A 13326-nucleotide genomic window follows, 5' to 3' on the forward strand; every position below is an offset into this window, starting at 1 on the left:
AACGAATTTTATGTAGAGAACTGCATCGTGGACAAACCATTCTTGCTGTAAAGATGTCATTTCCAAGACGAGCTAGAAGACCTAGACCCTCACAAGCTGCCCTGCGTTGCGACGCACAAATGTCTCCCTCTGTTAAAATATTCTACAGCAACAGAAACATCAAAAGATATATATAAGAAAACACGAGAATCAATTCTGAGATTAGATTCATAATTCTGAACTACCATCTGTATTGACATAAATACCTGAAAAATGGCTTGCCCTGAGCTTAATACTTCCGTTGTTAGTTGCTGGGGACGTAGAGCATGCAAAGCCTGAGAGATAAAGAAACATTAAGTTCTGAACGTAGCAGAATCATATTTTGTTCATTTAACAGAAAATGATCTGAACTCAGATAGAGATGATTTATGCAGCACAATAGTCTTTACATTGCCTAGGCTAGTGCTGGTTTGAGCTCAGATACAATGATCTGAACGGTAGCACAACCGTTCCATACTAAAAGAATAGTGCTGGTTTCATTCTTTAATGAAACAAAACTCATTAGCTCTACATATAGACCACAGATGTTTATGATCCTTGATATAATGTCATGCTATATGTGTATATTCTAGCTTTCCAACACCACCTGAGTTCAGCCCTAAGTACACTCATACACGAGGTAGACCCAGAACATGGTTGTACTTTTACCATACTACTATCTTGACCAATTGTTCTACTACGGTTTGTAAAAATGCACAAAAATCATATACAAGTATTGGAAGCACCTTTAAACCGGCAAGAAGTCCAGCACAAATGTTAGTCAAACTGGCTGTACGCCAATGTTGCTTCTTTCCAGCTTTCATACACTGTTGTATGACCGAAAGAAGTGAGAGCATCCCTTGGCTATCCTGCGAAGAAAAGGTTACAATCATTTTAGACTACCAAAATAGCAAATGTCATAGCAAAACAAGAACCTATCTGGACATATAGTAATCCCAAACCTGAGAAGCAAACATGATACCAAAGCAGAGAACCATCTGATTCACCAATGTCTTTTTCACAGTCTCTGGCTTCATGATTACAGAAATTTTGCATAAGAGTTGAGAATAAATATAAAAAAAGACAAGTCTGTAGCCAGAAAAACAAAAACAGCTCAACCACTAAGAACAAATTCCACCAAGAAGCCATTGCGCTTACCAGCGGGAAACTAGAAACTTTACTTTCCCATACACTTGGTGCTAGACCATTTTCCCCACCTTGAAAATAGCGAAGCTCATCTTCAAACCAATCCCTGGATAAAAAATTCATAAGAAGTTACATCTCCTTGCATGAAACATGTGAGGAAACAAATACCGAAAAAATCTGTAGGGAATGCAAACTAATAAATACAGATGATCATATAGGCACCTGCCAGGAATCCAAGGACCAAGCCATGCATCTCTTTTGTCAAGGAGCGCCTTCAAGCACGAGCTTTCCTCACATCCAGAAGGTTCCCTTTCAATTAACAAACATGAAGGAATCACTAGTTCAGTGATTAACAAACATGAAGGAATCACTAGCTATGTCCTTAGCATTTATTTATAAAGGGAAGTTAGAAAGACAAACAGTTTGGGATGACATTTCTTTTACCTATATGGTGTTGTGCATAGCTGAATAATTTGTTGATGCTCACTTTTATAGGCCAAGGGATCTGGGATAGACTGATAAGCTATCAATATTCTTATGATGAGTATGTCGACGAAAGTTTTGACATCAGAAAACCGTTTGTTGGCCATTGTCGATACACTAGACAAAGCGCTGTTTAGAATAAGGTACTGTCAATTAACTCATCATACAGGTAAAGGATATGAGAACTTATTCTCAAATAAAAATAGCCGAATTATTAAATTGGCATTTACATGTAGACAGAAACTGTAGGAAAAATCAGTAGTAATGCCATACCTACGGAGGTTTGCCAGTACAGGTTGGAGCAGGATACCATCATTAAAAGATACAAAACGTCGTACAAAAGCTGTGAGTGCGTCAATTGCAGCGGACCACACACTACCAAAAGGAAAACACTGATCATTTACTTGTTATCAAGAATAAAAATATTTGAGTCATCACTTTCGTTCCTTTTAGACATGAAGTTCAGAGAGAAGTGAGGACTAAGCCCTCTCAAACCAGCCACTAATGTGTCAAAAATAAACTAAGAAAATAAACACGGTTCGCTTCCAGGAGCTTAGATAAACTAAGACAATAAACACGGTTCGCTTCCAGGAGCTTAGATAAAATATACAGCATAGGGAAAGAATATTGAAACCTTCGCGCTTAAAGAAAGGCTTGATGTATCAAGAGCCAGTTACCTTAACGTAGATTTTAAGTCTCCCTGTTGTTTGATCAAGTGTTTTGGATTTCCAGTAAAGACGTCAGTCCACAAGATTAGAATATCAAAATCTTGGTCCCCGAACTCCTATATAATCAAATAGAATTGCATAAGACAATGCATGCCATGGACACCGCAGTTAAAGACATGCGGATTATAGATTACCTCTTTTGGCATAGAATTTAATAGTGATGATAGCAATAACCATCCTGCTTCCTTTTCACTTGAGGCAACTGTAACATTTCTCCTTGATTCTGTTAGCATCTTCTTTGAAACTTCAAGCACCGACTTTGGCAATCTATGAACAAAAAATTACAGAAAAGTATTGCAACTGGATAAAATGGAAGTTCTATATTGGCAATTATACAAAGTCGTGGCAGATTGAGAACTTTTTTGACTATCTAGCACAAAGTATCCTCCGAATTTTTCATGATACGCAAAAAGGTATGACCAGGAACTAGTTTGATTAGGAAAAATAGCAAATAACAAACGCCCAGAAACTATTAATCGTACTAAGAGTTTGAAGGTTTCATCTATTTGTCTAAGGCAATGAGAAAGGTAGCAATATACAGGATTAGTGGGAAGATTTCTTCATCGGCTCACAGAGACAATAAAAACTATCCGCCTAAATGTATGAATTAAATGCCTAGTAACTAATTTATCGAAAACGAGTATTAACATTGAGTTTGAAGTGCTGAAACAGTGAATATGATGTGACCATAAGGAGTTATTAAGACTATTACCTAGCAGGATAACCAAGAGATAGTCCAGGAGAAATGGAGACTAGAGCTGCCAACGTTGCTGCTTGCCCATGCAAAGAAGCAAGATCAGTTTTCAATTTTTCTCCCTACAGAAAACAACAATGGTTACTTATTAAGTCATTCCCCGTCATGAAGTTGCTGCAGCTCACAATAGATAATGTCTATTTATAGAGACTTGAAGATGAAGAATTTCAATTATATGAAAGCCAAAGATGTCATAAGCATAAAAAGGGGAACTATGATGTCTTTCATGATATTTTTCGATCTTCAGTTTCACCATATGGTGTTCTACATTCGGATCAGAATGACCCTTCACATTTTCATTAATATTGACGTTTTTGTTGCCACACCTCAGTATCATCGTACTGAAAGAAGAAAACCCAACTCAGTTGAGATGAATTCGAAGCACTAGTATTACCTTTTCAAAAGATAAACTTTCCCGTAAAGCATTAAGAGTGGTTACAGCAAAAGATGTCAACCCACCAACGCACGTAGGATCAACCTCAGCCAAAGCACGTAAAGTTAAAGCGGCCTCAACACGTACCTGAAAAAATCAAGTTTACGTCTATAAATTATGCATTTACAATTACCATTGGGTTGTCATTTGACCCAATGTACCCAGACATAGATGTTGCATGACAGGTAAAATTAATAAACACATAACCAAATGTGAAAATTTCGATATATCAAGCTACTACATCCAGAAAAGCAATCACAAATTACTGTCTAACAGCTTCTTCCAACCCTCTATTTCTATGCATCAAGGTTTTGTTGACCTACCTATAGATTACTGTGATAACGCCATTACTGCTTATTCCAACCCTCTACTTCTTTTTATAAAAGTTTTGTTTACCTAACTTTTAAAGCAGATGAAACAGTTTTACATCCAGTGGTAGCAAGAAGTTCAAACGAACATGTCTTTCAGTGCAATTATTGGTACTAAACAAGATCACGTAGATAAGGAATATCAGAGTCTAGAATTTCTGAATTTCTGAATGCTGGAAAGAAATTTATTTCTCTGACAAATATTGCCAGGAAAAAAATATAAGGGATGAAAAGCACTCGTGTTGAGAGTAACTGTCAAAAGAAGATATGTGAAAGCTTACAAGGTCCAAAAAATGTGATAATGCTGCACCCACTGTATCATCGAAAAATTCCTTGAATTCATGGGGAACCTGCAGGTACGCAAATAAAAATCGAGCTAAAAAGATTAATTAGTAAATTTAACTAGCAGAAGTTTCATGATAAATATTCATTCAGAAGAGTTTACGCCAGTAGCAGCCTCACCTCTCCCAATGTTTTCAGCGTGAATGACAAAGCCCGCAAAGCAACTATTTTCATTGATGGACTAGCATTTGAAGACTGAAGCTGCATTTATTTCGGAAAATACATAACTTGTTTGATTATGATGTAGGACCAAAAATTAGTTTTTTTGAATATGTAGATCTGACTTGCAGGGAAAAAGAGTGATTCAGTAAAACTGCAAAACCTGCTTTCCGAGAAACACGGAAAAGCTTCTTTGGCTTGGTTCCATCATTTGATCAATTACGCCAACCCGTAGGATGTAAAGAACACATGCCTTCAAAAACAAGAATACATATTTTAAAATATAGAAGTATGTATGAAGAACTTATGCAAGACAAAAATGACAAGGTTGGAATTGCAAGGAAATGAAACAAGTGTGACTTACAAGTGCATGGGCATCAATTGAGGAGCCACCCCGCAACATGTCCATGACGTGCAAAGAATAGTCTTGAAGCTCACTATCTGAATCCAAATACCTTATCCGGTTGGCCTGCAAAGTATATTCAAGACTTTGTAAGTTTACAAGGCCATGGTGCCGATCTGAAGAAATGTATGTATAAAAAATATAATCACTGGAATCTACAAATAGATTCACATTCACTACTAGAAGAAAACTGCAGGTCTTATGATATGGCAATATAGGCAGTATAACAATTGGTTTGATTGTTCATGATAATATGTCTCAATGTCAAGTCAGAAATGCAAAATCTAATCACACAAGGACAACACAAAAACTGAAAAGATTCCAGCAATTGTTTACCTGTAAAAAGAACACCCATGACAGAGCCAAACCGAACCGTGTATTCTTTGCCCGAGATCCAATCGCTGCGATTATTAAGTATTTTTGTATAACGGAATTAGTGCTTCGCAAAACGAAAGAAAGCTCTACTGCGAACCTTTTTTAAAAAGATGTATATATATCCCAAGTCTGAAGATTTAACGAACCAAAAATTTACACACAGAGATCTTGTCTTAAGACTACCTTTTGTGAAGGGCAAAATTAAATGCCTCTGCAGACCACCTTCCAGTTTCTTTGCTGGTGGAAATGGACCTTTACCTCTAGGTTGGACCTAACAAAAAAAACAAAAGTTCATAACCACCAAATTATGACGACAAGAAGCACGCAAATTACTAGTAAAATAAGCCTACATGCACTTCAGGATGCATTCCTAGTGCAAGCAATGAGCCCAAAGCCTCCGCAAATGCATCTCGGACAGATGATTCTGGATCTTCAATACCCTACGTTAACATAGGCATATATACATATTCAGAGATAGACATCAGCCCAACAAGAAATTGGAAGAAGAACGGGCTAAAAACATACAAGTTTTACTAGCACATCAAACTGACCTTGACACAGTAAGAGGCTAAAGTATCAAATTCGCTAGTACCAAGACCTGGTCCCCCAATGTTGGAAAAAGCCTTCAAACAACGAGCAACAGCAATTCTCACAACGAATGATTTGTCCGAAGTGGAGAATCTTGTGAGGAGACGGTATGCTTCTGAGTATGCAGTGGCCGCAGCTGTACCACCGCAGCCTTCCAAAGCACTTTGAAGCAAGATAAAGGCTTCTTGTCTCACAAAATCCTGAAACAAGGGAAACAACATAGAGTTAATCAAGAATTAATAGCTGTAGTGACACAGGTCAGTTTTCTTTGATAGCCCAAGTTTCTTCACAAATTCTATATAATAATGGCTGAGTGGAAATAAAATCAATAACTGGAAAAATCGAAGCAGCAGACTTAAAGACTAGGAATAGTTAAATTAGTTTATACCAAACCATATTCCCCAATAAATATCAGGACACAATAGCAATAGTTGCAGAGCTTTAATTCCTCCCTTCACGGTCAACAAATCAGATACCTATTTGATATTTTCATACCATATAGTTCTTTCTAAATATTACAACTGGGGAACTGATAAAAAGACATGACCCACTGAAGTAGATTAAACCAATCAAATTACTTTTCCGCATGACAGAAAGAACTTAAAGTGTAACGTTGAACTGTGATACCTCATTAAACTTCACTAATTTTGTTACAATAACTGTTGTTTCGAACAAGCCAGACGTAATTTTTCTCCCAAAATGACGATACAGTTCTCCCAAGCATTGGGCAGCACCTAGAAAAAAATTGTATCTATTAACTTTGGAGGATAAGACCAAATAATCATAAAAGAAAAAAACTTCCACATGGATGAACTTTATGAAATGTATGGTTACTTAATGTGCTCGACAGAATACCAAACAGCAGATCAAAACTGATAATTATTATTTTGCTAAGGAGGGTGACGAATATAAATCTTTATTCCAAAACAACACTAAAACCTACACTATTTGAAAGTATTATATGAAAATAGCAGCTGAATAACAGTTTGCCAGTAATCTTAACAAAAAAAATAGACCTTACCTGCAACTCGCTGAGGATCACTCTTCTTCCCATCGGAAAGAAACCCTTGTAAACTGCTAGCTCTAGAGTATATCGAAATACTATCACCACTTGAAATTATTTTAGCCATAGCCACAGACGCAAGATGACGTACTGGTCTTCGAGCACCAAGAGTAACCAGAGAATACAAGGCATCTTCGCATTTTCTTTGCGGGACTAACAAAGACTCCTGATATACACATGATCGTTGATAACCCCATCAGAAGTATCACAAAAAAAAATGCCAAAAATATTTATACACAAAGAAAGGTACTTGAATCAATGTAGTGTTCCCTAGTTATAATAAACTCATTCTCAACATGAATCTAGAACGAATCCGACGCTAAATAAAAGAACAAAGCAATGGCCGCCTGTGAAAGTAACTAAGAAGACTACTAGTAGTTGATCACACAGATCAAAGTCTATGACTATAACAAAGACTTAATCATCGTTGTTCCAGATAAATTCTTCAGATGCAAAAACAGACGACACTGAGCATGATTCGAGAAAAAAAATATTAAGAAAGGATCGATCGAAAAAGGGAAAGGAGACCTTGGGCTCTTCATCGATGGCGGAAATAAGATCAGAAAGGATCTCGAAACAGAGGAGAGGGTCAGGGTTTTTCTGTGAAGCTGACGCCACAATCGACTCAAGCTGGGCGACGAGAACGTCGAATCGCGACAGAGGAACGTTGTCGATGGCATTATTCTTCGCCATTATCACTGTAGAAGAAACATAGAGCGAAGAGAACAAGCCCAGACAGAGTTGAGGAGAGGAAAAACAAAAAGAGTTGTGTGAGAGAGAGAGAGAGAGAAAGAGTCGGAGGAATCAGATCTATTGGGGTCGGAGGAGGAGAGAAGCCGGATTTAGTTTCCGGGTCGGGTTTATTTAGTTTCCGGGTCGAATTAATTAAAATTCTTCTGTTAACCATTGAGGTGGTAAACTATCATCAAAATAAATAAAATAAAAACAGAGTTTATGCATCCATATTTATTTAACTAGTAGGTGGGCTGAGTTTTTACAATGGCGCCTAACAAAAAACGAATTGTGTCAAGAAGATCCCAAGACGTGATGTCGTGTTGTTGTTGTTGCTGCTTCTATTGTTGCATTGTTGTTGTTTCAAAACTTGTATTGTTGTTGAAAGTCTTAGTATTTCCTTGATCATGTACAAAAGATCTTCCTAAAATGTTGTAGAAAATATCTAACTTGTATTGATTAAGTTGAGAACAGAGTTTTGAAGACCAAATATTCTATATTCGATCACCCGGACGGTTAAACTGGACCGGAAATCATTGAACAGCATAGTTGGAAGGCCCTTAGTGAATATGTCGGCAAACTGCAGTGAAGAAGGAACATGCATAACTTTCACCTGACCCAGAGCCATTTTCTCACGAACAAAATGCAGGTCTATCTCTATATGTTTAGTCCTTTGATGTTGAACAGGATTGTTAGAGAGATAGACTGCACTTACATTATCGCAATAAACCAACGTTGCTGTCCGAATTGGTATATGCATTTCAAGGAGAAGATTTCGTATCCAACAAGTTTCAACGACAATGTTAGCTACCCCTTTGTACTCTGATTCATCACTAGAACGTGACACTGTTTGTTGACGTTTTGATGACCATGAGATTAAATTCTCCCTGAAATAGACACAATATCCTGAGGTAGAGCGTTTAGTGTCCGAGCAGCCTGTCCAATCTGAGTCAGTATAAGCAGTGAGGGAGCCTATACGACCGCGAAACAGTTGAAGACCATGGTCGATGGTGCCTTGAAGATAGCGAATGATTCATTTTAAGGCTTGAAAATGTGGTACCCTTGGATCATGCATAACAGGCAAACTTGTTGAACGTCATAAGTGATGTCAGGCCTTGTAAACGTAAGATACTGCAGAGCACCTGCTAAGCTTCGATATTTTGTGGGATACGAGATTATCTCTCCAGATTCACCCGTGAGCTTTGAGTTGACATCAACCGGAGTATTAATAGGCTTGCAGTCTTGCATTTTAGCTTTGGCTTTGATCTGCTTTGTGTAATGCGACTGAGAAAGGAGAATCCCCGCCTTGTTGTACTCTGCTTTTACACCTAGAAAGTAACTTAAGCGACCTCCATCTGTGATTGGGAATTCACTCTTCAGTGCATTGGTGAGCTTCTCAATGAGCGACTGTCGCGATGCTGTAAGAATAATGTCGTTGACATATAAAAGGAGATAAGCCATATCGTTACCTTGCTTGAACACAAACAGAGAATTATCACTCTTGCTCATACTGAATCCTAGCTTCGACACAAACCCTTTAAATCTGGCATTCCAAGCCCTTGAAGCTTGTTTGAGACCATAGATAGCCTTGTTCAACTTGCAAACATAGTGAGGAGTTTGTTTGTCAACAAATCCCGAAGGTTGATGCATATATATAGTTTCTTCAAGGTCTCCATGCAAGAAAGCATTTTTCACATCTAGTTGTTTAGTTCCCCATCCTTTCGCGACTGCTACATGAAGTACATCACGAATTGTTATAGGTTTAACCACTAGGGCAAACGTTTCAAAGTAATCGACCCCTTCTTCTTGTGTTTTGCCATTAGCCACTAATCGAGCTTTGTACCTGGCTAAATTGTCATCTGCATCATATTTATGCTTAAACAACCACATAGAGTTAACAATGTTTGCTTCTCTTGGTGGAGGTACCAAATTCCAGGTCTTATTCTTAATTTGAGCATCATATTCATCAGTCACTGCAGGGTTTCAGTTAGGATCTGATAAAGCATGTTTGTGAGATTTTGGAAGTGGTGATATAGTTGTCGTAGTGAGGAGAGAGAGAGGTTGTTTTGTTTTTCGAGTTCCGGCTTTACTTCTAGTAGTCATTGAATGACTAGGAGGATTCTGAACCGGAACCGAGACTGCAAGAGAGGGTTGAGCTTGAGAGATAGCAGGATCAATAGATTGTGGAGGTGGTGTTTGGGAGATAGGTGATTGTAGGATATCTTTGAACATGGCTGAAGGCTCATCAATCTGCTTTAGAAAATCATAAGCAGTATGGTTTCGAGACATCTCTGCTTTTGCTAGGAAAATGTTTTCATCAAAGATAACATGCCTTGATATAACAATTTTATTTGTTTGAATATCAAGACATCTATATCCTCGATGTTGAAGGGGATAACCTAGAAATATACAAGCAGTAGATCTAGGAGAGATTTTGTGTATGGTTGAATTGTTTAAGTGCGGATAACATAAGCAACCACATACTCTTAGATGATCATATTTTGGTGCTTTGTTGAACAGAACAGAGAAAGGAGTTTGAAGACCAGTAGAAGAGCTAGGGAGGATGTTCAACAAGTGAGCAGCTGTATGTAGAGCTTCAGCCAGAAGGAAAGTGAGAGATGAGCTTGAAAGAGAAGAGTTCTAATAGTATTCTTTATTGTTCGTATCATCCGTTCTGACTTGCCATTTTGTTGGGAAGTGTATGGACAAGAAAAACGAACTTTAATACCATTAGTATCAAAATGATTTGTGAAGGAAGTGTTAGGGTATTCACCCCCATTATCACATTGAAAGGATTGAATGGATGCATCGAATTGTGTTTTCACATAAGACGAAAAGTGGAGAAACTTTGTGAATACTTCACTCTTTCGACGTATGGGATACACCCACGAAAAATGTGAAAAATCATCAAGAAATATGACATAGTATCGAAGATCACTGATACTTGGAACAGGAGATGTCCAAACATCAAAGTGAATGAACTCAAAAGGTTTTGTGGTAACAGAATTTGATTTATGAAAAAGAAGTTTAACACGTTTCCCCAATTGACAAGCATTACATGATGATGGTAAGCTAGTCTTATTACAAAGAAGATTATTAGAAGAAAGCAAATATTTTAAAGTCTCGGTATTGGTGTGTCCGAGCCTCATGTGCCATAGGGATGGAGAAACTGCTAGACAAGTAGATTCAGAACTTGTTTTATTGATGGAAGGTTGATAGGGATAAAGGTCTCCAGTACTGTCACTGCGGAGCAGAGGCGTCCTTGTGAGAAGATCCTTCACAAGAAAACCAAATGGATCAAGTTCGACAAAACAAGCATTATCTTTTGTGAACTTTCGTACTGAGATCAGATTCTTGATAATACTTGAGGTAATAAGGATATTTTGGAGTTTAAAAGGAGGAGAATTAGACGGAAGGAATGTGTGGGCAAAAAGAGAGACAGGAATAGAAGAACTGTTCCCAACAATGACTGATTTAGTGTTGTTCAAGTTAAAAACAGAGTGGAGTGTACCTGGTGAGGAAGCCAAATGTGTCGTAGCTCATGTGTCCATGTACCAGTCTCCTGCAGATGGCTCTGTGAGAGTCATAGTGTTGAACACTTCCGCAAAGTCTCGTGTTGGTTGCAGTTGTGCAGCGTGTGCTTCAGCATTGTTCGCCCCAGCTGGTTTAGGTCCTGGTCCTAGCAAGCCACGGTTCTGGAAATTTGAAGGATACTGTCCTCACGGTGCAAACTGAGGATTCGGCCAAGGGTTGTATGGACTTGGCCAATAGTTTCCCCAAGTTGGAAACTGATGTCGCTGCTGTTGGAAAGGAACATTGTTTTGTGGGTGAAAAGCGTTGCGACCTTTGTTGTTGAAATGATTGTTGCGACGCCCTTGACAATTGTTCCTCTACTATGCGGTGTGATTTGATTGACTCTGATGAGTGTTATGTGTCATGACCAACGCTTTACGGGAGGAAGCATGAGCCGAATGAGCAGCAACAGTCTTGTGAGCCTTCTTTAAGCGAACCTCTTCATCTTCAAGCATGGACTTGGCATCATCAAAGGATGGAAAAGGCTTATGGTGTTTGATAACATTGACGATGTTATCAAATTTCTCATTGAGTCCATTCAACATATACATCACGAGATTATGATCATTGACTGGAGCATCCAGGTTGGAGAGTAGGTCTGCCAATGACTTGAGTGATTGACAATATGCTTGAATGGATTGGTCACCAATCTCCAAGGTTTGTAGCTCATTGTCGATCTTCATAGCCCTCGCATCTTTGTTGTTGCGGAATTGGTTCTCGATGCGGAGCCAATTATCACGAGCAGTGCCACCGGTCTTGAACGATGACTTGAAGAGCAGTGGGGCAAGAGTTCCATAGATCCACAGCTTGACCAGTCCATCACGTTTCAGCCACGTTTGATCATTTGCATTCGCCGGAGTAGAGGTGCCATCAACATGTCCTAAGACATCAAAGGTTAGGCAATGAGTGAGGAAGAGTTCTCTCCAGGCATCATAGTTGTGATCATCCATGTCAAGAATTAACGGAATGTGTGATTTGATGTTGGTGACACCAAATGCACGCTCATTAGGGACAGCCATTGAAAGAAGGAAGAATAAGAAAAGCTAAAAGAGCTGAAGAAAATACGAAAGAACAGCAGAAGAGATTGAAAAGAGAAGAAAAATTTCGAGATATGGACTAACTACAAAGTTCTTCCTAAAATGTTGCAGAAAATATCTAACTTGTATTGACTAAGTTGAGAACAGAGTTTTTAGGACCAAATATTCTATATTCGATCAGTAGTTGCATTTGATGTATGGTTTCATGGGACGCTTCAAGATTGAGTCGTCACTTGTCGGTTTGTGTAACTTCTTGTGAATCATTTCTTCTTGGTGATCTAGTGTTCATGCAGCCATTCGTGAACATCCGCATGTGCTTTGTGAACCACTAGTGTGGGACTATTGTGGGAGATTGTAAAGATTTGATAGTCTCCAAATCATAGTCGCAAAACTCCATTGATAGAAGCACATGCGTCTCTTACTGGTGTTGTGGCACATATTGCGCCATACGTTCCAAAAACGCTTCATTTGATTCAACTTTCTTGTAGTATTATAGCAAAGTCGTATGGTAAATGTTCTTTAGCAGAGAAAGTAAGCAGTAATCACCTAAGCGGACGATACGAAAAAGGTGAGAATATCAAAGCAGTATAGGTATATCGCAGAAGTACGTGTTACCAATCAAACCCAAAAAGAAAATAATCCACCCTTACGAAAACGACAAAACTTTGATAGTTTTAACACAACCATTTTTCACGAAAAGTGCAAAAAAACCAACAACGAGGAAGCAGTTAGATGTTCAAACCGTTCGACCACACAAATACCGTTACCGTTACAACCATAGCATAGGCTAGTCCCATTGTATCTATGATACTGATCATTACTAAAATATTTGCAATTTCTCATAACTCCATCTTTGGCCGGAACCGTTATTCCTAAATCCAAAAGCAATGCTTCGCTTAATCGCTTGTCTACCGATGAACTTAAAGTTGTATGAGTCTTTTTGGCGGCCAAGGCATGTATGTCTTTTAGATAGCTCTGAAGTTCTAGAGGAATAATAGCCTTTTTAAGCGGTTTTCAACTTTTCATCAAATATATAGTGGTGATGAATCTCCACAGGAAGTAACATTTCGATAATTCAATTTCCTAATTTTGTGGAGAGCTTCTCTTAGGGCAATGGCTTCTGC

General features: G+C 38.4%; 2 protein-coding genes across 5 annotated transcripts in view; both read right to left on the bottom strand.

The window, feature by feature from the left end:
- Positions 1–7647, bottom strand: part of LOC104750510 (HEAT repeat-containing protein 5B-like) — an 18782-nt gene extending 11135 nt beyond the window's left edge. For 2 of the 4 annotated variants that reach the window (XM_010472311.2, XM_010472308.1), the window contains exons 1-23: positions 7389–7647; positions 6819–7026; positions 6425–6531; positions 5761–5997; positions 5560–5649; positions 5393–5480; positions 5171–5235; positions 4796–4900; positions 4595–4684; positions 4393–4473; positions 4212–4280; positions 3524–3649; positions 3088–3191; positions 2510–2642; positions 2325–2431; positions 1921–2022; positions 1609–1776; positions 1387–1473; positions 1177–1270; positions 981–1049; positions 765–887; positions 246–314; positions 38–142 (exon numbers count right to left, since the gene is read on the bottom strand). In XM_010472311.2, coding sequence (XP_010470613.1) covers positions 38–142; positions 246–314; positions 765–887; positions 981–1049; positions 1177–1270; positions 1387–1473; positions 1609–1776; positions 1921–2022; positions 2325–2431; positions 2510–2642; positions 3088–3191; positions 3524–3649; positions 4212–4280; positions 4393–4473; positions 4595–4684; positions 4796–4900; positions 5171–5235; positions 5393–5480; positions 5560–5649; positions 5761–5997; positions 6425–6531; positions 6819–7026; positions 7389–7553 — 2592 coding nt within the window. In that variant the 5' untranslated portion in view covers positions 7554–7647. The remainder of the gene's footprint in view (positions 1–37; positions 143–245; positions 315–764; positions 888–980; positions 1050–1176; positions 1271–1386; positions 1474–1608; positions 1777–1920; positions 2023–2324; positions 2432–2509; positions 2643–3087; positions 3192–3523; positions 3650–4211; positions 4281–4392; positions 4474–4594; positions 4685–4795; positions 4901–5170; positions 5236–5392; positions 5481–5559; positions 5650–5760; positions 5998–6424; positions 6532–6818; positions 7027–7388) is intronic. The other 2 variants (XM_010472310.2, XM_010472309.1) reach the window with 1 other exon arrangement.
- LOC104753651 lies at positions 11486–12184 on the bottom strand. The gene has a single exon (XM_010475872.1). The coding sequence runs from the start codon at positions 12182–12184 to the stop codon at positions 11486–11488; it is 699 nt and encodes a 232-aa protein (XP_010474174.1).

The sequence above is a fragment of the Camelina sativa genome, chromosome 16 (assembly GCF_000633955.1).
Source record: "Camelina sativa cultivar DH55 chromosome 16, Cs, whole genome shotgun sequence".
Lineage (NCBI taxonomy): Eukaryota > Viridiplantae > Streptophyta > Magnoliopsida > Brassicales > Brassicaceae > Camelina > Camelina sativa.